Consider the following 27,175-nt stretch of genomic DNA (forward strand, 5'->3'; position numbering starts at 1 on the left):
TTTTATTATTGCAATCTACGTATTTTGGCCTAAAAATCAGTTTTTCAATTGGTCTTTCTTAAAAAAAAAACATTAAGGCCTCTTTCACACGGGCGTCATATTTTTGGCCCGGATAAGCGGCGGGTGCGTTGCGGGAAAATGCGCAATTTTTCTGCGCGAGTGCAAAACATTGTAATGCGTTTTGCACTCGTGTGAGAAATATCGCGCATGTTTGGTACCCAAACCCGAACTTCTGCACAGAAGTTCAGGCTTGGGATCGGTGTTCTGTAGATTGTATTATTTTCCCTTATAACATGGTTATAAGGGAAAATAATAGCATTCTGAATACAGAATGCATAGTACAATAAGGCTGGAGGGTTAAAAAAAAAAAATATATATATATAATTAAACTCACCTTAATCCATTTGTTCACGCAGCCGGCATCTCTTCTGTCTTCATCTGTGCTGTGAGCAATAGGACCTTTGATGAAGTCACTACGCTCATCACATGATTCATCACCATGGTGATGGATCACGTGATGGACCATGTGATGAACGCAGTGATGTCAAAGGTCCTATTTCTCACAGCACAGATGAAGACAGAAGAGATGCCGGCTGCGTGAACAAATGGATTAAGGAGAGTTGAATTTTTTTTTTTTTAACCCCTCCAGCCCTATTGTACTATGCATTCTGTATTCAGAATGCTATTATTTTCCCTTATAACCATGTTATAAGGGGAAATAATAATGATCGGGTCCCCATCCCGATCGTCACCTAGCAACCGTGCATGAAAATCGCACCGCATCCGCACTTGCTTGCGGATGCTTGCGATTTTCACGCAACCCAATTCATTTGTATGGGGCCTGTGTTACGTGAAAAACGCACAAAGAGGAGCATGCTGCGATTTTCACGCAACGCACAAGTGATGCGTGAAAATCACCGCTCGTGTGCACAGCCCCATAGAAATGAATGGGTCAGGATTCAGTGCGGGTGCTATGTGTTCACCTCACGCATTGCACCCACGCGGAATACTCGCCCGTGTGAAAGGGGCCTAAGTCTTTCCCCTATAGCTTTCAGTTTCACTGAATCTGCAAACTGTTGCTTCTCCTTCTCATTTAATTTATCAGAAATCTGATATATCTATCTGTAGCCCTTATCTTTACTTTCCTAACAGCTCATAAACACTCATGTAAACTAAATTCAAACAAACATTTATATCAAAACAGTGGCTGAATATTTTATCTTTAGCCCAACATAAGTAGAATGCAATAATTTAAAAAAAAGACTGCTCACAAGGATGTCCATAGCCTTTAAAGGTTTTTTTTTTCCGATACTTATATATTAATGGTCTATCTTTAGGATAAGTCATCAATATCAATTCCATAGGAGTCCAAGACCCCGAACCCCAAAGACCTACTGTTTCGGGCAGCCGCTGTTGCACAAGGTTCTGAACGCTGCGTAGTAGCTGCAGCTCAGCTCCCATTCAAGAAAATGGCAGCAAAGCTGCAGTATGCTAGTTCCGCAAACTACACAGTGACTGGAGCCTTCCGTCCACTATGTACAGTTTCCAGTGTCGACAGCTTTCCGAAACAACTGATCGGTGGGGGTGCCAGGTACCAGACTCACCAATCTGATATTGATGACCTATCCTGAGGACATCAATTTTTAAAGCGGCTCTGTTAAAATGATCAACCCTATTAAACAATACTGCCTGATAGGTATCATCATGTTGATTAAAACAATACCTTTATTTTGTCTGTATGCCAAACAGCTGCAGAGATATCTGTGTTTCTATTCATTAGCAAATGAACAAGTTGGATTACCAAGGGATGGGGCTGAATCCTTTAAGCACTGCTTTGTAACACCCCGTGTGCCCTGCACACTCCCCCTCCCATTGATTGACAGGGTTAGGCATCAGCATGCTGACGGCAGAGCTGTGTCCTAGCATGTACATATAATATGCACAGAGCACAAGGGGTGTTACAAGGCAGTGCTCAAAGGATTCAGTCCCACCCCCTGGTGCTCCAATTAGCTAACTGCATATGTATAAAAACACAGATATCTCTGCGGCTGTTTAGCATACAGACAAAAATGTATTGTCATGGCAATATACAACCACACACACTGCTCTGCATTACACACATTATACACACACATCTCTGCAATATGCAAAACGCAGAATCAGCAAGTGTTTTTTTTCAGCATTTTTTTCGCAGTTTTTGACACTTTTTTTTTTTAACCAATGGGTGTTTAATATAAAACTGCATTTTCAGCTTGTGGTTGGTGGCTTAAGTACAAAAAAATAAAAAACACCTGGACAAGTACGGGGCGGATTTTTGATATTTTCCATTCATTTCAGTTGGATATTTAGCATGGACTCTGCCTCAAGATAGGGCATGCTGCTTCTTTTTTCCACATGGAAAAAAAAGCTAGTGTTGCTTCCCACTAAAATGAACGAGAGGCTGTTCTGAGGCACTTTTGGAGCTGATTTTAAGGCAGAAACATGCCAAAATCAAAGCCAAAAAACTCTGAACTGGCCCTTACAAGCCTTATACTGTCTTCTTGGTTTGGCCCTTCCTACTCTTGACATCAAAGGTCCTTCAGCTGCAGTTTAATCAAAGCTTTTTTCTCCTTTATTGTTTTCTAGCAAGATTTTTAGCAAGTGCATCTTTAGTCCACAAAATATGGTATATTTACAATTTACCTGTGTCATGATAATTCACTTTGCAGTTGGGATCATCATACAGTAGATAGGCAGAAAAGTGTTACTGCTGTAAAACAGAACTTAATATAACATTTATGATGTTGGAAATATAATGTATGCACAGACCTTTTCACCCTCCGTGTTACTTTCCAGGACATAGGCACTCAAGGATTGGTCTCCAGATGCTTCAGGAGTGCAAACAACAAATCCTACTAAACGCTTGTTCTCTAGATGGGCAGCAAATTGTGTTATGTTTTCAAGACCAAACTGGTGAAACAAAAAATAAAGTCATATGAATATCAAAATTTCCATAGTCAATTATAATCCATGACTAGCAGGAATGGATTTTATGGTAATATATAAAGGGGCTGTCTCACCTAGAACATTGGTGGCATATCGCTAGTATATGCCACCAATGGCAGATGGGTGTGGGTTCCACCTGTAAGATCTAGAATGGAGCACCCCTCTAGAACAGAGCACCCAAAGTTCGGGATAGAGCATCACGCATGTGAGGCCGCCATCCCTTAATTACTATGAGAGCGCAAAAATAGCCAAGCGGTGCAGTCGGCTGTTTTCAGAAGTTCCATAGAAATGAATGGAGGGCGCACCGTGCAAGTGCGATGACCGCTCCATTCACTTCTATGGCAGTGCTGGAAATAGCCGAGCCGCTGCTCGCCTATTTTCGGCACTCCCTTAGAAATGTGCAGTACAGTCTTGTTCTCTTTGGGAGCTTTGTTCTAGAGATAGGCGCGGGTCCCAGATGTGGGACCCGCACCTATCTGCCATTGGTGGCATATACTAGCGATATGCTACCAAGTTGCAGGTGAGACAACCCCTTAAGGAAGAAGACCTGTCACCTTTCCTAACATCTCTGTTTTAGTAAAATATTGTATTCCCCATGAAATAATTCTGGAACATCTTTTTTTTTTTTATAACTGTATGTTGTTTCATTTCCCTGTTATTCTCCCTAGAAATGTATGACTAAAAACGGTGTGTTAGCAGTGTTCTTACACAGTCACACACTGTACCAATGCCAGACTGTGTAAGGGGACACACCATTGACAAGGTGGATTAGTATTGCCTAGTTGCAAATGTATTTATTAATTTCTAGGAAGAATAACAGAGGACCCACATAACACAGAGTTTTAACAAGGGATGCTCCAGAATTATGGATGAAATACAATTATTTACTAAAACAGACATGTCAGTATAAGGAGGAGAGCAGAAAGGTCTGCTTTAAAGAACACCTGTCACCACTTCTATGTATGAGCAGCACCTGCTAGGTAAAGTTGGGTTAATGTTTAGGACTGTACGATTCAGCAGCAAGGTGATTTGGATAAACAAAGTGCCAAGAGTGCTGAAAATACTTTTTATTCAAATAAAAGCTCATTTTTCCCTTTAATGTGCCTGTATGCATTTATAGAGAAGAGTGGATTTCTCAGACTAAACAGCCAAGTCAGTCAGAATGGCTACACCTGTTCAATTTATTGTATTGGAAATAAACATACCTCTGTAAACACTATTTAAACAAAATGGGTAAAACTGAAGATGGCTGTAAATAATTAAAATGACAAGTGATCGGTTATTTTAAATATTAAACCTGTAGCTCTTCAAGAAAAAACGTCAAACACATTGTTATTTAGGAAATTGCGTGATCTTCAGCTTCCTCCTTCCCAAGCGCGCATTTAGGTGGGGGGTTCTACTTTTGGGGGTATTGAACAAATAAAACCAGATACAAGAGGGGGGGGGGGGATTATATCAAACTCATGTCTAGAAAGGAGAGTGAATGGATTTACAATTTGAACAGTCTCGCACCTACGTGACTGAACCAGGAGATAGAACTATTTGCTTTTTAGTGAATATATATTAGTATAAGAGAAGGAGAGGTAATAATACATATATATATAATAAGGAAGAATATTGTGGTAGATATATGATAGTAAGATATTCAATAAAAAGGTTTGTGCAATTATAATTATACTCCTACTTCTTGACCTTATAATAAAACATGTTATATAGTGAGGGACAGCATAAATTGATGTAGGTGGTGGAGATAAGAGGAGAGATGGAAAGCGATCATGGGAGGTTTATGTCAGAATGATATTAGTTTCCTATTCCAAAGGGCTGGTTACTATGGAGACAGACACCTATAAAACCTCAAGCAGTAAGAATCACACTTATGCCTGATGAAGGAATCCGAGTATTCCGAAACGCGTTGGAAGTGTGGACTCAGGAGGCATCCGTAGGTACAAGCGTGTGACGTCACACTGAAGGCCCGTTCTCCTGTGAATAGCAGTGCGGCTTCTCCTTGCGCGCGCGAGCTACCGGCCAGAGATGCGCGCTTGGGAAATAAGAAGCTGAAGATCGCACTATCTGCTATTTCTCTTTGCAAAATTGAAACTGAAATCAATCGGAACAGGATTCAGACCATATCACCAACGGCAAGTACCGGTTGTGTTTCGTATATTCTTTGGATTTGTTTTATGTCAGCGCAGGCTCGTTTTCTTTGACTATTAGTATATCAGAACAATAGAAATAATGCAGTATTTCCATCAAATGACAGAAATGAATGCCACCGGATACACCACACTGACTATAATAGGATCTAAATAAAAATGTAAAAAATTGAAATAAAAATGTATTCTATTGTGCTGGCATGAAAGCATCACATTCCCATTCCCTGAAAAGAGAAAAATGTACTTACACTTATCCTTATAACTTGTGTTTGTGGATCTATAAATCTGAAATGTAAAATAAGCATAATTCTATTAACAATTACAGAACACATAAAAGAACACAGATTTTGAGCAAAGTATTGATAAGATACAGCTTAAAATTTACAGCACATTGCATAAAAGCCTTGCAAGTGCAGGAAAACAAGTCAGAAAAGAATTTGGGCTACGGAAACTGTATTAGGGTACGTTCGCTTCTGCGGCATGTATGATCCAGCAGAAATGCCGGCTGGACAATATCATTTGCATGACATGTAGGCTTGAGCGAATTGACCTTGGGATCATAGATCTGAAATTGATTCGGTAAAATACTTCGATTTTAATGCTGTTTCTGTACAGCATTAAAATGTATTGGCTCTGTGGAGCCAAAGTTCATGTCGCCCAAAGTCACGCGAGACTTAAGCGAATTACTACTGTATTCATATCTGCGAATTTAATAATTATTTAAAATAGCAATCCGAAGTAGGCTTTGGTACTGGGTGGTACCAAAGCCCACTTCGGCTCCACGGAGCCAATACATTTTGATGCTGTATGGAAACAGCATCACAATTGAAGTATTTGACTGAATCGACTTCAGATCTATGATCCAGAGGCCGATTTGCTGAAGCCTAATACAACAGTTTTTGTCTGGCACTTATATCATAAAGCAACCGTATCACTGCCACACCCCATTATAGTCAATGGAGATCTGGTGGTAAACTGTAGAATCTGGCAGACTCCACTGCTGGAACAGCCTGCTGGGTTCTTGATACATACGACAAATCCTGACAGGCCCAAAAAACTTATAATAAAGTATTTCAGGTTTCCATTAGGGTTCTGGTAATTTTTCTGGGAAGAATAGTGCTCTGCCAGCTGCTCTATTCTTGCCATGAAATATACTGAAGACCCTGGGGCACTGGCGATATCTAATCTTGTGCTGCCTAGAAAGAGTGGCACTTTTGTGTTTATGTAGATTTCAATGTTCAGAAAAGTTGTAAAATGTACCTTATGCTTTTGCTGGTTACCATCAAGTGGGATTCTGTCATTCGAAATATATTATGAATGGCTCGCGCAGCCAAGACCTGTCTCATTGCTTCAAAGATAACCTGGTTGGTACGGTCCGTTTTTACTGCCATTGAGCCTAAAAAGCGAACTACAAACACCTGCTGCAAAAGTAAACCTGAAATACACAAAATACGATATGAAAGAAATAAACAACATTCTGAACAATAGCTCCATAAAGACAAAATATTAATTCATAGTGAGTTTCAAATTGCTACCTTCATCTGTAGAATTGTCAAGTTTATCGTCAGATTCCCCAAATGGATTCGTACGTCTAAAATAACAATATTAATCAAAGGCTTATAAATTCAGTTCACAACTAGTGATAATAGTATCAAAACATCGGTAGAACATACCGGCTGCCTCTATTTTGGTCCTGGAATTCAGTGGCCGGTAGGACAATGTCAAACTGTATGGGGGTTCCAGGAGCTATTAACTGTTCAAGCTCTGGTTCCCTGGTGGCTTGCTCAGACAATGATTCATTGGGGGATACAGTCCGCATGACGCTTTCGCTGTTCAGGTTAAATTCATAAATACGAATTTAATTTGACAAAAACATAACATCATAAGGTTTTGATCTAAATCCAACATAAGTATTATATTTGATAAAATATGAAGTACCTTTGTGGAACGTTTTCGAGTTTTCTGTCAAAACTGGTGATAGGAGTTACAGCCTGCTGAGCTGTCTGATTAAGTCTTATGGCTACAGCCTATTGGGGGGAAAAATATCTGTTTTATTTCACACAAAAAAAATAAAAAATCACTAACTATTTGGAAATAAAACTCATTCATGAAAAGTACCTCAGGATTCTCAGAAAGGTAGATTTGCCTTGAAATATTGTTGATTGCAGAAATCCACTGAAAATGGAAAAGGAAGAGAATTTTATCCCATGCTACAACATGGATGCAACTTCTTTTTTCCACCGTTTGTCTTTTTTCATATACTGTAGTTTTTGGATTGTAAGCTAGAAAAAAATGGTGTGTGTAGTTTGTAGTCAATGATGCCTAAAGGCTCTAGACAGCCCCCAACATTTGTTTCCTTAATGATTGGGCACAATGCTCATATGGCATATGCCCAATAAGCCAAATCACTGAGAGCTCTGTGTGGTGTGTTGGCACTGATCTGCGTGACCACAACAGGAGACGATATATTAGATGTGCTCACAGCTGTACAGTCCTCTTTCCCTCTGTACGATCAGTGCATGGCAGGAAGGGAACCTGAAAGTAATGTGCACATATAGGTCACACGGCTGGAGCCTCGGGTGTTGATTAACCCTTATTAACCCTATTTTACCATAGACCATCAGAGAATAAAATATTACCCCATCATATACTCTAGGCCCCTGAGTAATAACACCTTATTTATATAATATATAACACCAGATAATAAAACACATACACCACACCATATATCCTAAACTTGCAGATATTAACACATACTTTTATTACTACTTGTTCACCAAAGTACAGAAAATCTGTGTGTAGCCCCAACCTTTGAGTCATCATAATATTCCATTAGGAAGCCTCAAGTTGCTCCCTAATAAATCATTTTTAGGCACATAACAATATTACAAACTCAAAAGATGGTGGCTCACCTCAGGCGGGGTTCTGGATAAGGTGCGTCTAGCCCAATGTAGAGGATCACCCCTCCTCTAGTAGTAAATATGGTTTGAATCAAAGGTCAGGGCGAGCACTCAACACCTGGACCAAAGAAGTGATGAAATTTAAAAATGTATTAAATCACAATGTAACACGTGTTTCACGCTACATTGTGATTTAACAAATTTTTAAATTTCATCACTTCTTTGGTCCAGGTGTTGAGTGCTCGCCCTGACCTTTGATTCAAAACATAACAATATTAAAGGAACTGTATATAAGTGTAGACAATGATTACCTCTTCATATTCCCGTTTTCCTTCTGCTTGGAGAATGAGACTCCTGGAGAATGCAGCAAAGGAAAAATATTATTTGACAGTTCAAAAATAAAAACAAGAAAATAGAAAAAAGAGTGAATTATGTGGGTACTTTCACACTTCCATCGCCGGAACTGCCTGCCGGATCCGGCAATCTGCATGCAAACGGAAAGCATCTGTAGACTAATCCGGATGCGGATCCGTCTTACAAATGCATTGCAAGAACGGATCCGTCTCTCAGTTTGTCATCCGGAGAAATGGATCCGTTACATTTTTTTTTCACATTTTTACCGGTCTGCGGCATTGCGGTATTTTGAATGCCGGCACTAACACATTCCTATGGAAAAAAATGCTGGATCCGGCATTAAGGCAAGTGTTCAGTTTTTTTTGCCGGAGATAAAACCGTAGCATGCTGCGGTATTATCTCTGTCCTGATCAGTCAAAAAGACTGAACTGAAGACATCCTGATGCATCCTGCACGGATTGCTCTCCATTCAGAATGCATAGGGATAAAACTGATCAGTTCTTTTCCGGTATAGAGCCCCTAGGACGGAACTCAGCGCCGGAAAAGAAAAACACAAGTGTGAAAGTACCCTAATAAACTGACAAAGTCTTCCCTTCTTTGATATTACATCAAGCTGACTTAAAAGGGGCACTTCTAACAGAAAGGGATATTTTTTAAGCTTTTCTTTTTCATTTCAGCAGTACTATACCATTAAAAATTAAATCCAAAACACTGTCCTCAGCACAAATGAGAACACCTCCTATATTGATAGGTAATCCATTGTCAGTTTACTGCGCTGTGAGGGGAAGATGTTATCTGAAGGGTAATCCTCATGATAATAGTAGGTGTAGAATTGGGATAAGATTAAGACAGTGGAGTACATAAAGATGCCCACAGAAGATCAATGTACCAATTATTTAATGTGTGATTCTCTAATTGAGTCACTACAGGGGAGCTGCCTCTGGCAGCAGGGATGGTCTGACCAAGGATGTCATGCGAGGTAGTTTACCGTGCTAAATGTCCAAACAAAGAGCCGGGGCAAGAAGTAGAATACATGAAGTGACCTGAAAACAGTATATCCAGAAAACTATTCACCTATTTTTGTTAAAAAAAAATATATATATATATATATATTCACATATAGTTTGATAAAATGGGATTCAACAACTGATGTCCCTTAAAGTGTCCCTTTAAAATGTACCTATTGATGTTTTATATATTTTTTCAAATGGGAGATTATCCAAATAAGTTAGAGCTGGGGGCCTTTCCCAGAGTTCAAAATCACATTCTTTCACATAGCAATAAATTAAAATACCATTCTGCCTACTTGCCATTACACTGAACTTAATAATACATCCGTCTTCATCAACATCCCACTATCTTAGTGAAGACAAATGTATTGTTAAGTTCATTGGCCCTGTATAAATCTGTCCTTAGTAAATCAGGGCTGTGCTATCGGTCTCTTCCAACTCCTCCATTTTTAGACACTCCCAAATCCAACTTTAACCACCCAAAACTGACTCTCAAGTTTGTGGAGTCATCGCAAGTTATCAAATTTTTTATTTTTTTTTATATATATATATATATATATATATATATAGGGGCCATAGAAAAGCACTCTCATGATTCAGATGCCGGGCTGTGAAAATTTACATTGAGGCTTATACATTCTGGCAACCTGGAATTATATGAGGAATTCCAGACAAACAAATTTTCTGATATGTCATGTGGACATACCCAGTTTTATTTTACATGGTATAATGTAGCATCTGCTCTACCGGCTTATTTGGCTAAAATTGTCCCTATCCATCCAATATCTGCAGTATTCTTTTCAGTCCAACATCACAGTAGTTTAGAACTACAAAACAAATACAATGAAAGCTAATTGAGATGACCACTCAAAATTGTAGAGGAGGTCCTTACAGAGAGAGGGACTAAGAAACATAAGATATAAGAGCACTAAGCAACCATGAGCGTTTAATCCAGGTGGTGATCAGGAGTTGTCTTCACACAGAGGTGATCTTTTCAAGAGGTTTCACTGTACCCAAAAATACAATTCTCCAAAATAACTGTGACCGACATTTATCAAAAGTTGCATCATTTTAGCCAGTTTCAAAATCAAAGCTAGGCTAATTTATTGACATATGATGTGACAAATTTATGACTTACATGTTTTATCTTTGATAAATGTGTCACAACATATAGCTACAATTCTGCCACCTTCAAAGCCAGGATTGGTTGGGAATGCTGTACCAGATAAATCTCAGTTTATCTGTACTGCCGCCCTCTCACTGAAGTATGCATGCTCTTGCGTCTTCAATATTTGTGAGATGCAGCCTCTTTCCACCTGCCCATTGCCAATTGACAGCTTTCTCCCTATTACTGTGCATAGTGAGAAAATTGTAATTTGGGGTGGGAGGGAGGGGCTTCTGCTCATGAATATCAAAGACTCCAGTGCTGCACCTGATAAAATGCAATTTTATGAAAACTTTTGTATATTGAAAGGTAAGTGACACTCCACTATAATTAGGGAGTCTGTCATAAACATGGTGATATACTCACTTCCAAGAATGTCCAACTCCTGAATGGAAAGCCCTCCATAATCAATGTTACAAGTAATTGTACACAAAAGATAAAAATAATATAAGTACACATCACAAGTGAGCAGCGCATGTTCACTTAATAGTTACCAGTTATTGCTAATTACGTAAGGTCTATTATACAGGACATATCACACAATTACAGCAATAGTGGATAAATAAAAGAATTCCTTACGATTTGCCATTGGGCGAGGTGATTTGAAAACAATATCGTCTGTCCTCACAGTCCACTGCCATGACTGAACAATTGTCTAGGTCTTGAATCAGACCCCCAGCCACTTCACCACGGTGCTGGCACATTAGGTTACCCCCTTGTGTAAAGAAATACAGTCGCTCCCATGTTGTGGTAACTAAACCAGTTTTGCTAGAGGGCATAAAAATAATGTCAAATAAAAATATATACACTTTATGTCGTGTACAAAAAAATTAATAAAGGTGAAAATTTTAGTGTTAAATATGGCTCCCGTGCTTTTAATTTGTATGTTGCACCTGCAAAAAATTCAACAATGGATATTTTTTCATATTTAATTTATTATTTCCTTTTTATATAGTATGGAAAACATATATTATCCCTTGAGCAGGATCCTAGGAATAGTCAATAAAAAAGCACCCAATAGTCAAACTGGCCAGAAAAAGGCCCACTAGGGATCCTCTCATAAATCAATCATTAAAACTTAACCTTTTTTTTTTTTTACAAAAGTGCCCAATGATGTAGTGATAAAATTATCAGCTGACTTCCAAAGACGGGCCTCTATCTTTAGCCCACAGTGCTCTATCTATGTCAAAGGGGTCCCATAAATTGTGTACTTTATATATGATGCTGCGCTCTGTGTCACAGCACTATGATACCATGATAGTGTTAGGCTGCGTTCACACGGGCGAGATTTCCGCGCGGGTGCAATGCGGTAGGTGAACGCATTGCACCCGCACTGAATCTGGACCCATTCATTTCTATGGGGCTGTTCAGATGAGCGATGATTTTCACGCATCACTTATGCGTTGCGTGAAAATCGCAGCATGCTCTATATTCTGCGTTTTTCACGCAGCGCAGGCCCCATAGAAGTGAATGGGGTTGCGTGAAAATCGCAAGCATCCGCAAGCAAGTGCGGATGCGGTGCGATTTTCACGCATGGTTGCTAGGTGACAGTCTATAAACTGTATTACTTTCCCTTATAACATGGTTATAAGGGAAAATAATAGCATTCTGAATACAGAATGCATAGTACAATAGGGCTGGAGGGGTTTAAAAAAATAAACTCATTAACTCACCTTCTCCTCTTGATCTCGAAGTTCCCGGTCTCTTCTTTACTTGAGTTGTGGGCTAAAGGACCTTTGAGTTGAGTTTACTGATGAGTTGTGGGCTAAAAGACCTTTGGTGACGTCAGATCACATGCTCCAATCACATGGTACATCACCGTGGTGATGTACCATGTGATTGGAGCATGTGATCTGACGTCACCAAAGGTCTTTTAGCCCACAACTCATCAGTAAACTCAACTCAAAGGTCCTTTAGCCCACAACTCAAGTAAAGAAGAGACCGGGAACTTCGAGATCAAGAGGAGAAGGTGAGTTAATGAGTTTATTTTTTTAAACCCCTCCAGCCCTATTGTACTATGCATTCTGTATTCAGAATGCTATTATTTTCCCTTATAACCATGTTATAAGGGAAAATAATACAATCTACACTACAACTAACCCAAACCTGAACTTCTGTGAAGAAGTTCGGGTCTGGGTACCAGTGTCGGTTTTTTATCACGCGCGTGCAGAACACATTGCACCCGCGCGATAAAAACTGAACATCGGAACGCAATTGCAGTCAAAACTGACTGCAATTGCATTCCTACTCGCGCGGTTTTGCCGCAACACACCGGGACGCATCCGGACACGCTCGTGTGAACCCAGCCTAAGGCTGCTTAAAGGGAACCTGTCATCACCTTTATGCTGTCCATACTAACGGCAGAATAAAGTAGAGACAGGTGAGTTGATTTCAGCGGTCTGTCATTTATAAGTTAAAAGTAAGTGGTTGCCGAGAACCAACATCACAATCATTGCAGACTGGGCCTGGAAAAGAGTCACAGCCACCTGAGAAGAGTCCTGGTTATTCATGAAGTCCTGCTCTCCCTGCCCACCTGCTGATGACTGACAGTCTTCTACCTAGTTTTCTCTCTAGGAGAGAACTGCCAATCATCAGCAGATGGGTGAGAGAGCAGGAGATTAGGAATAACCATGACTCTTCTCAGGTAGATTTGAATCTTTTCAAGGCCTGGGCTGCAATGATTATGAGGCTGGTTCTCAGCAACCACTTACTTTTAGCTCATAAGGGGCACACCGCTGACATCAGCATTTCTGTCACTATTTTATGCTGTCCTCAGTGAGGTTAGCATAAAGTTGATCACAGGTTCCCTTTAAAGAACCAGCAGTTGCTGGATACAATTCTTGCAGCCATTTAACTGAGCTCTTATAATTATGTGCAACACCACAATGCTCCACAGCTAGGTAAAAGTCAGCAGCCGCTGGATACAATGTATCGACTGAGCTCTTAAAGGGAACCTGTCACCTAAAAAACGCCTCCCAAACCGCCAGCATTACCTTAAAGTAGCCAGCAGTATGTCCCTAAAGATCCTTTTCTTCCTCCGGCCAGATGCACCAAAATCTTGAAAAACTAACTTTAATCCCCTGCACGCCTTATGTAACAGCAGAGTTTGAAGTCAAGGGGGCAGCAGCCTCCTCGCTTCAAGTCAAGCTAAGCCCACCCCTTACCTGTCCTCCCTTCACTGTGATTGACATCCTGCTGTGAGGCTGTGATCGTGCAAGTCTCGCGCATGCGCGGTGCGCTCCTTGTCACTGCTCAATCCCCGCACTCAGTTGGCCGCTTTCCTCTCTCTGCGCATGCGCCGGGCTTTTCCATCGTGCGTGCATGCCCGGCGCATGCGCAGAGGGCAAAAGGCGGCCGGCTGAGTGCGGGAGACGGGATCACGCAGTGACAAGGAGCGCACCGTGCATGCGCGAGACTTGCAGTATCCCAGCCTCACAGCGAGATGTCAATCACAAAGAAGGAAGGACAGGTAAGGGGTGGGCTTAGCTTGACTTGAAGTGAGGAGGCCACTGCCCCCTTGACTTCAAACTCTGCTGTTACACAGCGTGTGCAGGGGATTAAAGTTTGTTTTTCAAGATTTTGGTGCATCTGGCCGGAGGAAGAAAAGGATCTTTAGGAGCATACTGCTGGCTACTTTAAGGTAATGCTGGTGGTTTGGGAGGCGTTTTTTAGGCGACAGGTTCCCTTTAACATTCTAACACTTTGGGCAACATTCCATCATTGGGCACTTTTGTAAAAAAATAAATAAATACTATGATCCAATGGGAATCTATGCAAACAGATCCCATTTTATCTTATATCAGCTCGCTGTCACTGGACTATGATTTTGCCCACAGCCTGAGCCAAACAATGGAGGCAATCCACCATCAATCGTGGAATGGATTAAGCACAGGCTTAGCAGGTTGCTTGTGTCTTATGGTTAAAATCACAGAACTCACAATATATTAATCACAATATGAGCTAATATAATTTACCTTCTCATGTTTAGATAGCCAGCCTTTTGGATTAGGTTTCGGTTGATAACTGGGGATGACACATCATAGTCTGGTGTATACACAGCATCACTACCACAAAGTAGCTCTTGTTGCGTAATCCTCATAGCCTCTGCTTCAGCATCCAATTCTCCGTGTACTCTAAAAGAACAGATGGCAGTCCTCAGCAGTTGATAGTGGACAGAATGCCAGTAATATAATACTACAGGTACAGATACAGGAGACAAGATAAGATTAGAATGTTTCCCAGACAGCTGATATTCTGCCAGCTCCATCTTGGAAACATGTGGGAATTTGCTTAGTACCTTCTGTTCTGCTGGGTACATGATACGTTATGCCAGGAGGAAGGACATCCAGTCTGAAACATGTCGGTATACTCGCTTTACTATGCAACCTGTTTACAGATTTCTCAATAAAGGGTATCAAGTTTTTACAAGACAGGTTCAGAATTACCCTTTGTTTTTTATGCCAGGGATCACTTAGATGTGTTTAGCCAACAAAACATCAGATCATAAGCTTTCCAGTTTAGTATTACACTTCTCCAAGTCTTGTACATGCTTACCGTTGAATCATGCTTGACACAGAAGCTAGAAAACCATCCATTTTTTTGGAAAACGTTTCATATCCTTTTTTCAGAAAATCAATCTGCAAAATAATAAATTATGTTACATGCTAATATTGTGTCATAATTAAAAATAAGTCTGTTAAAGGCTTGAGAACTTAAGCATCACCTGTCCCTGTGTGTACCCAAGAATAGGATCCAGCATTGCTGTCCTCTTCCTGTACTGCAGAGCATTTAAGGCACAGTAGTACTGCAATGAAGAGAGGTGTTGCTTCCTTCTAGCGCCAGCAACTTCTTTTGCAATCTCAGTTTTTAGCTTTATAAAATAAAATGGTTAAAAAATATGAAAATGCTAGATAATAAAGATATTCAGTCAAAAGCAAATTCATACACATCTGTAATTTTCCTGGGAGGGTTGTTCTGTGATGCATGGATTTTCAAGAATACAAGGAGGCTTGTGAGCTATTACAAATTGCGGTATATTTTATAAGTACCGTATTTTTCACTTTATAAGGCGCACCCCAATTTGCGTCTTATAAAGCAAATTGTGCAATTTTTACATGGCTGACACGGATACATCCCCGGCCACTATGCTGCATAGCGCTGCCTGCATGTATCAGTTACAGTAAGCGGGGTGGGAGGAGGGGCTGGAGTCGGCAACTGCTGTTGCACTCACGGCGGGGCCCGGTGCAGTCACTGTACTCTGGTACACCGGGCCCCGCTCACAGCAGTCTTTATATGTAAAGTTTATTTATTTAGTGCTCAAGCAGTGGCTCCCTCTTTGTTAAACTACCCTAATCATCTGTAGTAGTACTCACTAGCTCACTCAAAACAGCGGTCAGGCCGGCAGCGTAACGTCACTCACTCGGTCAGTGGGAGGAGCATGACTGAGTGAGTGATGTTACGCTGCCGGCCTGAACGCTGCTTTGAGTGAGCTAGTGAGTACTACTACAGACGATTAGGGTAGTTTAACAAAGAGGGAGCCACTGCTTGAGCATTAAATAAATAAACTTTACATATAAAGACTGCTGCGAGCGGGGCCCGGTATAATGGGGTCACTATACACAGGGACATGAGGGGACACATTAATAATTACTGTGACACATAGTGCCATGAGGGGGACCAACATAAGATACTATATGTGTGTTATCCACACATCCCGCCATAACAGTGTCATCCACACATCCCGCCATAACAGTGTCATCCACACATGCCCCCATAACAGTGCATCATCCACACATCCCCCATAACAGTGTGTCATCCACAGATATCCCCATATCAGTGTGTGATCCACAGATCTCCCATAACAGTGCGTCATCCACCGATCCCCCATAACAATGCATCAGCCACAGATCCCCCATAACAATGCATCAGCCACAGATCCCCCCATAACAGTGTCATCTACAGACCACCATTAGTTTAAAACCCACCAAAAGCACACCTTTTGGTTCAAAATATTTTTCTTCTTATTTTCCTCCTCAAAAACCTAGGTGCGTCTTATCATCAGGTTCGTCTTATAAAGTGAAAAATACGGTATATCTTAGTGAATTGCTATTCCAGCATCTACCATTTTCTGACAACTACACCTTATTACTATGTAAGCAATGCATATGCATAACATAGGGTCATTTTGAAAGCGAGTGAGGCTTTAGGACTAATATATCATTTATCATCATCGTACAGTTTTTAGCTTACTGCTTACCTTTTCATTCTCTCTCTTTTTGGGCAGTCTGCTGTACTTTGCCATTGACAGGTCATGCTCTAAACAGAACAATAGAAGTATAGAATATGAGTGAATGTCATGGGACCAATATTAAAATAATTTCATGAAAGCATTTTTGTATTCAAAAAAAGACATACCATTGCTAGCAAGAAGAAAGAGATCTTTTAATGTGCTTACTTCTGTAAAACAAAATAATAAAAAGAATGTAAAACACTAAGTAATAAAACTACAAACTGTTTTTACACTTCTTGATCATACAGAAATAAGATTTTATGAACGTTTAAGTAAACACTCAATGCAATGGCACAGTTTTTCACTCATGTACTGTATGTCATATAAGAGTGATATTATCATTGACATACTTGCTTTCTTCCTTTTGAAAACTTTGCACTCAAGAGAATGTGTGAACTTGCTACATTTTATTCAATATAGAAATGGTCATAAGGAAGATCTGTCACTAGATTTCACAATACAAATAGCATACATTATTACACAGATCTCTTAGACCTGATGAGGCTAGTGTACTTTTTTTGGGGGAAAATCCATGTCAGAATGGCTAAATAATCCTTATTGAAAATTTTCCCACCTGATAGTAACAGGAGTCTATATCTTGATAGACTCATAAAATGCACATATTAAAGGGGTATTTCCATCTTGACCTTTCTTGGGAATGACCTGAGTAAGCATGAGGGATAGTACACCAGACTCGTCACATCCAATAGATATATTTAATATTTTTATGCAGTTTTTGGTATGAAATCTGGCGATAGATCTGTTTTAAAGGAGTCCATGGTCAGCAAAAAAGTGTATTAGTGCTATATTCACTTGAATAAGGCTGACTTGCAATAAAAGAAAAAAAAAAAAACTGACCATTTTTTTCGAATCCATCAGTATTTATAAGTCAAAACCAAAAAAAACAGGAGTGGAACTCACAGAAAGAAAAAATATAATGGAAATATATGTGCCACTTCTGTGTTTTGGACCCACTCCTGGTTTTGGCTTACAAATACAGATGAAAAACACTGACAAAATACTGACCATGTGAAAGTGGCCTTGATACAAGCAACTTTCGATAAATAAATAGTACCAGTGAACATAAGACAATTTCAGATTTAGATATTCGAGAAAAATACCTCTTTACCAGTTATCAGGCTCCTCTCCATGACCCCTTAAACTGTTCATTCACATATTCCAGTTCCCGTTCCTTTTTAAAAAACATACCACGCGATATGTGTATGATGTTTTGGGGGATAAAGCCACTTTTGCCAAATCTTTACCCATTAAAAAATGGGAAATAGAACTGGGGAAAACCTTTCTAGATGAGGATTGGACTCAAGCTATCAGATTCCTAGTTTTGAATTTCAAATGTGTTACCCACTACGAAGCAGGGCTGAAGACCCTCCTACATTGGTACTTTACTCCACAGAGACTGAATACAATCTACCCTTCATCCTCCCCCAATTGTTGGAGAGAATGCGGGGCTAGAGGTTCTTTACTTCATATTCTATGGACATGCCCCGTAATCACCCCCTACTGGCACAGTGTTTTTGACCTGATTTCTGGGATACTAACCCAGATTATGGATCCTCGCCCTGAACTGGCTCTCTTGTTCTTGGGTATACATAACATCCCCCCAGACTACAGGAACATAGTAGGACACATCTTACTTAGCTCTAAACTGATTATTACACGTTATTGGAAGCAATCCGTTTCACCAACCATAGCAGAGGTTATACAAGAGGTTAACAAGTCTTGTAGATATGAAAGTTCAGTGCCTCCCACGATTATCCCCCTTAGGTCCAGGCTACTCACTTGGGGTCCATGGCTCCATAATGCCAACTATTCCCCCTGAATTACTGAGAGACTCCCGCACCTGAGATGGGATAAGAGTGAAATAACGGAAGCTAAGTGAGAACAGGTCCCTCAAACTATGGTAGACTGAGACAGCGATTACCTCATAACCACTTCTTTCCTCCCTGGTTTTCCTCCCCCCCTTTACCCTTTAATGTTATGGTCTATTTGTTACAGACCTTACCAAATATGCAAACCACTTATGTATACTATTGTCCTATAAGCAGGCCTATTGTATAGGCATATGTTGTTAGACTTTGAAATATTGCAAATTATGGCTTAATTTGCCAAATTACTGAAAATTGCCAATAAAAAAGATTTATTCTAAACTGTTCATTCACTCCAAAACCACTGATAAAATAACTTTTCTCCTTCACTGAGAGATCAGGTTACAGTTGCCAATAAACATCTATAAAGGGGAAGAGGAGAGGAAGCAGCTGCAGAACAAGAGAGAGGCATAGAGACACAGAGAGAGGCTTCTGGCTCCAGTAAGCTTCCTATCATGCCCCAGTTCTGGATTCACATCTAAACGGCTTACTACTGTTGTATGATGTCACTCATGATGCTGTTGTTGCTTATGAGGGTGTTCCTAAGAGAGACAGGGGAGCAGGATATCCTGTTTTCTCTGTATATGGGAGAACCCCCCTGGGAGACCCCCCCTCCCCTCACAGTACAGAGAACCATAGAACCATAAGACTCACTGAACGAACCAGTGGCAATGAAACCCAAGCAGATATGCAGGGCGTCTATTACAATAGGATAGTGGTGCTTTTGCACCAGGTCCACTGGTAGTGGGGCCCCCATTGCAGGGGCACCACTTTAAACTAGACAACGATACAATTGAAAATGATGGCGGAGAAGAGAGCTATCTGGTCTTCCTTAATATGGCCACAGATTGAGCTTGTAATATACCCCCCAAGATGGTGGCGTCCACATTTAGTGTAAAGACTAAACCAACATGGCCACTGAAGCCAGATACCTGATTTATAATGCACTCTGCTAATTTACTATATATCACCCAGCCAGTAGTGACAGTGAGGGAGATTTACTATTTAAAATGTGCTGCAATTTCTACACTTTTTGCATCTTGCCTGACTAGTAACCATGGCTTTGCAGGGAACTGTGTGTAGCTTAGGTGCTCCATAAAATGTACAACATTGTTATAGGTAAGCTAAGCTAAAAGGGGTATAAAGTTAGGCTAGACAGTTAGTCTAAAGATGCACCAAAGATATCGCCCATCACCAGTCACTGGGATAACTCTGGTGCAGTTTAAAACTACAGTATTAGTAAATTTGTCTCAATGTGTTTAGTCACAGGCTACTCCTTACTGGTAATGATCATAATGCATATAATTCATAGTGCTTCCATACTTTTGGCTTTCCCACATGTGTTCTTTTTACATATTGAAGGGCTGAACTTCACATCAGATTATAGTAATTTTCACTGTGTCTTGGAGACATACAGGGGCATAGATACAGGGGGTGCAGAGGTAGCAGTCGCTACCAGGCCCGGGAGCCTGAGGGGGCCCAAAGACCCTTTTGCCGCATAAGAAGACACCAGTATAAGTGCATGCTGGTCAAGTTACACCTCTGGCTGGAGTGATGGGGTTAGATCAACAATTTTGCATGGCGCACGGGCTGGGGCTGGGTGGTTGGTTGTTGCTGTTTCAATTATTGCCTCAGGCAGCACGAAGGCTATGTGCTTTCCTGTCCCCTGACCACAAAGCACTGAGGGAAGGGGGCCAAGCAGAAGTCTTGCACATGGGCTATGAGCCTTTAACTACGTCCCTGGAGACATACAATGTTTTGATGATGAGTTGAGGGTCGTCATGAAAACTTTGCGCTGGACCCACCCGTATGTTTAAAACAGCGCTGGAGATCCAAGAGATCCAAGGACAGAACCAATATATTTTAATAATATGCACCAATGCCTTGAGTCATATAAGCTCCCAATCAAAGCACCAAACTCTGCAATGTGTGCAAATGCAAATAATGTCTAAAGAGAGGAACAACCAGTGGAAAAATACTAATAAAAAATCCAGACAACAACCTTAGACTAACATAAAAGAGAAAACCAAAAGCAAACCAAGTGTTCCTAGTTGCTTTATTAGCCCTTTCGTATTGGCAACACTATTTGGTCTCAAGAGCTTAAAATCAGCATTTGTATTGGGTCTTATATGAGAAATACTAATTATTTACCTGTGAGGTCCTTTTCCCGGAATTGTATCAAGGGCAGCACCATGCTGTCTGCCAGCTGCTTTGCTAGTTCTGTATGAAGGACATTGAGCTGAAAAAAAAAAAACAAGAAAAATGTTTACTGCAATATGAAAGCAGCTGGTCATTGCTGAAAGTACCATACAGGCTAAGTACCGTATCTGAAAGATCTGCACTAATATATAATAATCCTTTGGCTTCGGCTGCCATATAGACAAAGGGTAGAATTTCAAAAGGTTTGTTAAATGGCTTTTTTATATTATTTAGTCCAATATGAACAAAATCTAAATAATATTCAAAAAGAGGATTATTGTTGCACAGGGAAAACGGTCAATACTTATCATAGTAATGCCTTACCCGTTATGCACTTATTTTATTATTTCTTTTATGCACTTATATAGCACTGCTATATTCCGCAGCGCTTTACAGACATTAGCATCAAGCTGTCCCCATTGGAGCTCACAATCTAAGTTCCCTATAGGTATGTCTTTGGAGTGTTGGAGGAAACCCACGCAAACACAGGGAGAATATACAAACTCCATGCTACAGTGTTCATTTTAGGACATGGTCAGATATCATAGTCAAGTATCAAAATAATGCCAATGTGACACCTGACCCTGATACTGACACCTGACCCTGATACCTGACCTTGACACCCATATCCGAGTTTGACTTATGCTCTTCATAGGTCAGGGTTATAGATATACTATGTATTTGTATGCTAAATCACACAACCAAAGTATGTCTATTGCTGAGCTTATAGCTCTGTGCCTAAATTGCTGTAAGCTAACGCCTTACAGTGTTATGAGCGCATAGCTGATAGCTCAGTGGTAAGGAAGGGAACAAAGGATTTTAGGTTTACTGTGGTTTTGAATGCTACATCACATAGATAAACAAAATGCCCAAGCTCATATAAGGAAAGCTGGTAGCTCCGTGGTAATGCTGTTGCCCCATGTCTGGGCTTTCTGAGTTCAAATCCCCTTTCAGCCTCAAAAAAATATTTGCATTTTATTATGCCCTAGATAAAAGGCAAATTTAAATGATGTGTGACGCTGATATCTCACTTCCTTCACTTCTCAGTGTCACAAAACATTTTAGCTTTACTGTGGTTTTGTATGCTACATCACATAGATGAACAAAAATCACAAGCTCATCCAAGGCAAGCTGGTAGCTCAGTGGTAATGCTGTTGCTCCATGTCCAGGCTTTATGAGTTCAAAACCCCTTTCAGCCTCTAAAAAGTGTTTATATTTTATTATGCCCTAGATAAGAGCCGGCTAATTTAAATGATGTGTGACGCTGATAACTCACGTTCTTCACTTCTCAGTGTCACAAGAGATCTTAGGTTTACTGTGTTTTTTGCTATACTACATCTCATACATCAAAAAAATCACTACCTTTGGTGTCTAGAGCTATAGCTCAGTGGTAAGACACATGCTTTGCATGCAGTGTTCATGAGTTCAAAACCTTTTCCAGGCTATTAATAAAATTTATATTTTATATTTTATTGAGCTCTAGATCAGAGACAAATTGAAGTGGTGTGTGATGTAAGTAGTCCTTTTTTATTTTATTAAGAGTACATGGGCAGCACTATAGTAAAGGGGGCCCTGTATACAGAGCTGTATCCTGCATTTTACATATCTACTGTATATATGTGTATTATACACACAGTGTGCTATAGCTTCACCACACTGAGATTTGCTCAGAAAGCTGATCTACATATTACTGCTTTATCCTCAGACACAATATATGATCATACAGATCGCAGTACTATGTGATAGCTTCTAAGTATAGAAAAACCATGTGGTAATGTTATAGCTTGGAGGTTACATTAATGGCTTTGCATGTTGAAGTCCCCAGAAAGACATATGTTTTTTTCTTATTTTTAATGTGACCTCATAAATGTCTTCCAATGGAAGATGGAATTCAAAATGCTGATCCTTTCTTTAGCCAAGAGATGAGCATCCACCAGAACATCTAGAAGCTAAAAGCCTGGTCAGGGCTAATGTTATTTGTTAAAGGGAACCTGTCACCGGGATTTTGTGTCTAGAGCTGATGACATGGGTTGCTTGATGGCCGCTAGCACATCCGTAATACCCAGTCCCCATAGCTCTGTGTGCTTTTATTGTGTAAAAAAACCGATTTGATACATATGCAAATTAACCTGAAATGAGTCCTGTTACTGACTCATCTCAGGGACAGGACTCATCTCAGGTTAATTTGCATATGTACAATAAAAGCACACAGAGCTATAGGGACTGGGTATTGCGGATGTACTAGCGGCCATCTAGCAACCCACCTCTATACCCAAAATCCAGATGACAGGTTCCCTTTAACACATGGGATTTTTTTCTATTTTATCACTTTCTGTTAGGAATTCATAATCTCAGCAAAATTGTTGCAGTTTTGCCACTGTTACAAAGATCTCTGCAAAGAATAAAATCAATAAAAAATATATCCTAATACTCTTCTCCTCACACTTTAGAATTGCTGCATTTGTATCCATAGCCGAGCAATTATACTCAGCTAACATCAGCACTGCCATAGATTTGAATGCAGAAAGTTTTTTCACTGGGACAACCTTTTCACTGGGACAACCCTTTGACTGTCCAACCCTCCCAAAAAGAATAAATGCTGTGAAACTGCATACGAAAAAAAACAAAAACCTTCAGTTCAACTGCCAAGGCTCCTATCCCCACTGCCTGGAGTACCCCTCAGACCAGAAGTGACGATGTCCCATCAGCAGTCATGTGAACTATTGCAGCCTTTCAATTTAATATTACAGCAGCACAAATTAGGTCTCTCCAGATACTTTTATAATATAGCACTGTGGGTAAAATACATCAGTGGGATGTTCTCACTAAAGTTCAGTGCATAAACTACGAAAGTCTCACAACATATGCGATAAATGTAAAGCTGCACCACATACTACAGAGTACACTACATTGCCTATATGTTAAAAAAACAAACTGAAATACCACTAGGTATGCATACGCCTATTTTTTGCACTATATTGTGTTACCTTATGTGATACTGTAATTGCGCTCTTCGCGCTTTTGTCCATTGTGCTATTCTCTTTTGTTAAAACTCAATAAAAATTATTGAACACCACCACTAGGTATGCATTTTTTGCAGTGTCCAATAGTATACGAAACTGCAGCAAACTATGCTTTCCTATATACTGAAGAAAACGTATTCACATATCGCAGGGTCCATAGGTTCCAAAAGTGGTGTGAAGTGAGCCTTACAGAGGCAATATGCTAGAAGATTAGACTACTCCACACTAGTAATATAGTAAGACTATACCAAGATATATCCAATTATGCCTAACAGTGGGCTGATCTAAAAAAAAATAAAAAATGCATCCATTACTTCAACAGGTTGACCAGCGGAGACTTGGGGTTTGTCAAGGGAGACCATGCAATCTCAAAGGAAACCACAATTTGTGCCTTCGGCTGCATGGATGTAAGCAGAGAAACCTGCCACTGTGTATACACTACTCACAAAAATTTAGGGATATTTGGGTTTCAGGTGAAATTTATAGAAAACGTAAAAAGTTCACGCTACAGTGATATTATATCATGAAAGTAGGGCATTTAAGTAGAAGCACGCAATGGTGATTTCCTCATCTCAAACAATGTATTGAAACAAGTCAACAGTGATGGGTATACCCCCACAAAAATGTCAATGTCTCAATAACTGTCACGTGGCCTTGAGCATCAATTACAGTTTGACAGCGACATCTCAGGCTGTTCATAAGTCAACTTATTGTCTGTTGAGGTATGGCATCCCACTCTTCAGGAAGGGGTGCCCTCAGGTCATTGAGGTTCTGGGGTACAGAGAGTATGGGCTTGTCACTGTATCAATTAAGAAAGTGTAGGGCAGTTCTGTATTGACTAGACACAGCTGCCCACACTGTAACACGACCACCACCAAAGACTTGTCTGGTAGCAACAGTTGCTGATGCATAGCTCTTTCCTTGAAGTCTCCAACATCGTTGGCAGCCATCATTTCTGCTCAGCGTGAATCAACTTTCATCAGTGAACAGCACTGAGGTCCACTGGTCCTTCGTCCAGTGTAGCGATGACGCCTGTGCCTGGTGGTGTGGTAAGGTACCCCTGCAGGTCGTTTAGCACGCAGACCACGCTGATGTAAATAGTTTTGAATAGTCTGACGTAACATTTGGGTGCCTCTCACCTCCCTTGTGCTTGGAGTTGTGCGGCATTCATCATCCGGTTCCACAGGGCATTGTTCACAATTAAGCGGTCATCGGTTTGGGATGTGGCCAAAGGACGTCCACTTCTATGCCTTTCTGTGACTATTCCAGTCTCTCTGTACCTCTGTTGTAACCTGCTGATGACACTGACACTCTAAGCTCAGTGGCCACTTCCGTCTGAGAACATCCTGTTTGAAGCCTCGCAATGGCGAGGTACTGTTGATCAATTGTTAGGTGTCATCTTGGTGTCATGATGTCAAAATGTGAACAGCATGATGAGGAGGACTGTTTAAATGCCAATTCTAACTGAACCAGGAAATTTATTGGGCGATTCATGGATTAAACACCTGTGAATTTTGCCATTAAGCGCCTTGTTAAAGAACAGCAAGTTGTGCAAAAAGTACTGAAACATTTGAATGCACGTGTCCAACTGTTCAAAGATTAGAGAAGGTCACATTAAGTTCACCTGTAAACGTTAGAGTGCATTTTACGTTCATCCTGAAATTTTACCCACAAGCCAAATATCCTTAAAGGGAGTCTGTCACCTCCATATGGCCATATACAGCGCTTACATGGCTCTGTAGCAAACCTATACAGGATTGTAACGGTACCTTTGTCTTTTTCTTTACACTTGCAGTCCCTCGCCGAAATCGTCCAAAAAAGACTTTTTAAACTTATGCTAATGAGGTTTGGCAAGTGCCCAGGGGTGGCGTTACTGCAGCAAGTGCCCAGTCCCCTCGGCTATGTGCCCAGAAAACCACACATATTCCACCCCTCTAGCCCACCCTCCTTTCCTATTATTGCCTCCTCCTCTCCCTCACAAATGTGTCCTAGTTGCCTGTGGATGACACTTTTATAGGGAGGGGGATCTGTGGATGACACTGCTATGGGGGGGGGAATCTGTGGATGACACATACCGTATATAGCATCTTATGCTATATGTGTCATCCCCATTTCCCCCTCCATAACAGTGTCATCCACAGATCCCCCTCCCTATAACAGTGTAATCCACAGATCCCCATCCCTATAACAGTGTCATCCACAGATCTCCCTCCCTATAATAGGGTCATCCACAGATCCCCCTCCCTATAACAGTGTCATCCACAGATCCCCCTCCCCGCCACTCACAGGAGTGTACATTTGACATTTCTAAACTGTAATCCATATCCTGCAGTAACTTTAACTTTAAATCAGGATTAAGCGGCCACTCATCTCTACTAGTACCTTAACCTAGGCTTACACCACTCAGCTAGCTTCGGTGACAGGGCCAGGCTACAGCCCACAGGCACTGCCTGTTAGTTGTTACCGAGCGAGCGCTGATTTCTGCAGGTCAGAGCATACGGATTACAGTTTAGAAGAAATGTACACTCCTGTGAGCGGTCCAGACCAGTGGCGGATCCAGAGCCTGGTCTCGGGTGGGGCACTTCCAGATTATTTTCTGTCCGCCGCCACAGAACAAGGGTGCTTATAGAACAGACTACACAGTGTAGAGGTATACTGTACATTGTGTGGCACAGTGTAGAGGTATACTGTACATTGTGTGGCACAGTGTAGAGGTATACTGTACATTGTGTGGCACAGTGTAGAGGTATACTGTATATTATGTGGCACAGTGTAGGCTATATGTGTATAACAAACATATTTCACATGAAAACTTACAATTACTTGGCTTGGCCCTTGGGGATCTCGGACACCACTTCAACACTTTGGCCGGGGGCTCGGCGGAGCTGATGTTGTGTTTTATCCTAATGAGAAAGATTTCATAATAAGGATTTGGAGAAGGGGCAGAGGCATAGCAGAGCAGGGAGAGGCTGGTGCTGCTACTAGGGGGTCATACCATGGGGGAGTAATAAAGCCCACCATAATGCCCCCCAGTATAAATAATTCTCCTTATAATGTGACAATGCAAAAAATACCCCCTTGTAATGCCCCCAGTTGAGCTAATGTCCCCCATAATGTGCCAGTATAAAATACCCCTATATAGTGCCCCCAGTAAATGCCCCCATAGTGCTCCTCTCCCCCCTTCCTCCTAGTGCCCCCCATAATGTACCAG

The 27,175-nt window shown here is 40.8% G+C and overlaps 1 protein-coding gene across 2 annotated transcripts in view; it reads right to left on the reverse strand.

Annotated features, from left to right (window-relative positions):
• The window catches only part of APPL2 (adaptor protein, phosphotyrosine interacting with PH domain and leucine zipper 2), a 108,732-nt gene that overhangs the window by 24,093 nt on the left and 57,464 nt on the right, over positions 1-27,175 (reverse strand). For both annotated transcript variants that reach the window (XM_040408095.1, XM_040408086.1), the window contains exons 5-19: positions 20,894-20,981; positions 16,982-17,023; positions 16,824-16,882; positions 15,291-15,437; positions 15,122-15,204; positions 14,542-14,700; positions 11,147-11,335; positions 8,350-8,392; positions 7,257-7,313; positions 7,077-7,165; positions 6,812-6,967; positions 6,674-6,729; positions 6,399-6,573; positions 5,387-5,423; positions 2,809-2,949 (exon numbers count right to left, since the gene is read on the reverse strand). In XM_040408095.1, coding sequence (XP_040264029.1) covers positions 2,809-2,949; positions 5,387-5,423; positions 6,399-6,573; positions 6,674-6,729; positions 6,812-6,967; positions 7,077-7,165; positions 7,257-7,313; positions 8,350-8,392; positions 11,147-11,335; positions 14,542-14,700; positions 15,122-15,204; positions 15,291-15,437; positions 16,824-16,882; positions 16,982-17,023; positions 20,894-20,981 — 1,521 coding nt within the window. The remainder of the gene's footprint in view (positions 1-2,808; positions 2,950-5,386; positions 5,424-6,398; positions 6,574-6,673; positions 6,730-6,811; positions 6,968-7,076; positions 7,166-7,256; positions 7,314-8,349; positions 8,393-11,146; positions 11,336-14,541; positions 14,701-15,121; positions 15,205-15,290; positions 15,438-16,823; positions 16,883-16,981; positions 17,024-20,893; positions 20,982-27,175) is intronic.

The sequence above is a fragment of the Bufo bufo genome, chromosome 1 (genome assembly GCF_905171765.1).
Source record: "Bufo bufo chromosome 1, aBufBuf1.1, whole genome shotgun sequence".
Classification (NCBI taxonomy): domain Eukaryota; kingdom Metazoa; phylum Chordata; class Amphibia; order Anura; family Bufonidae; genus Bufo; species Bufo bufo.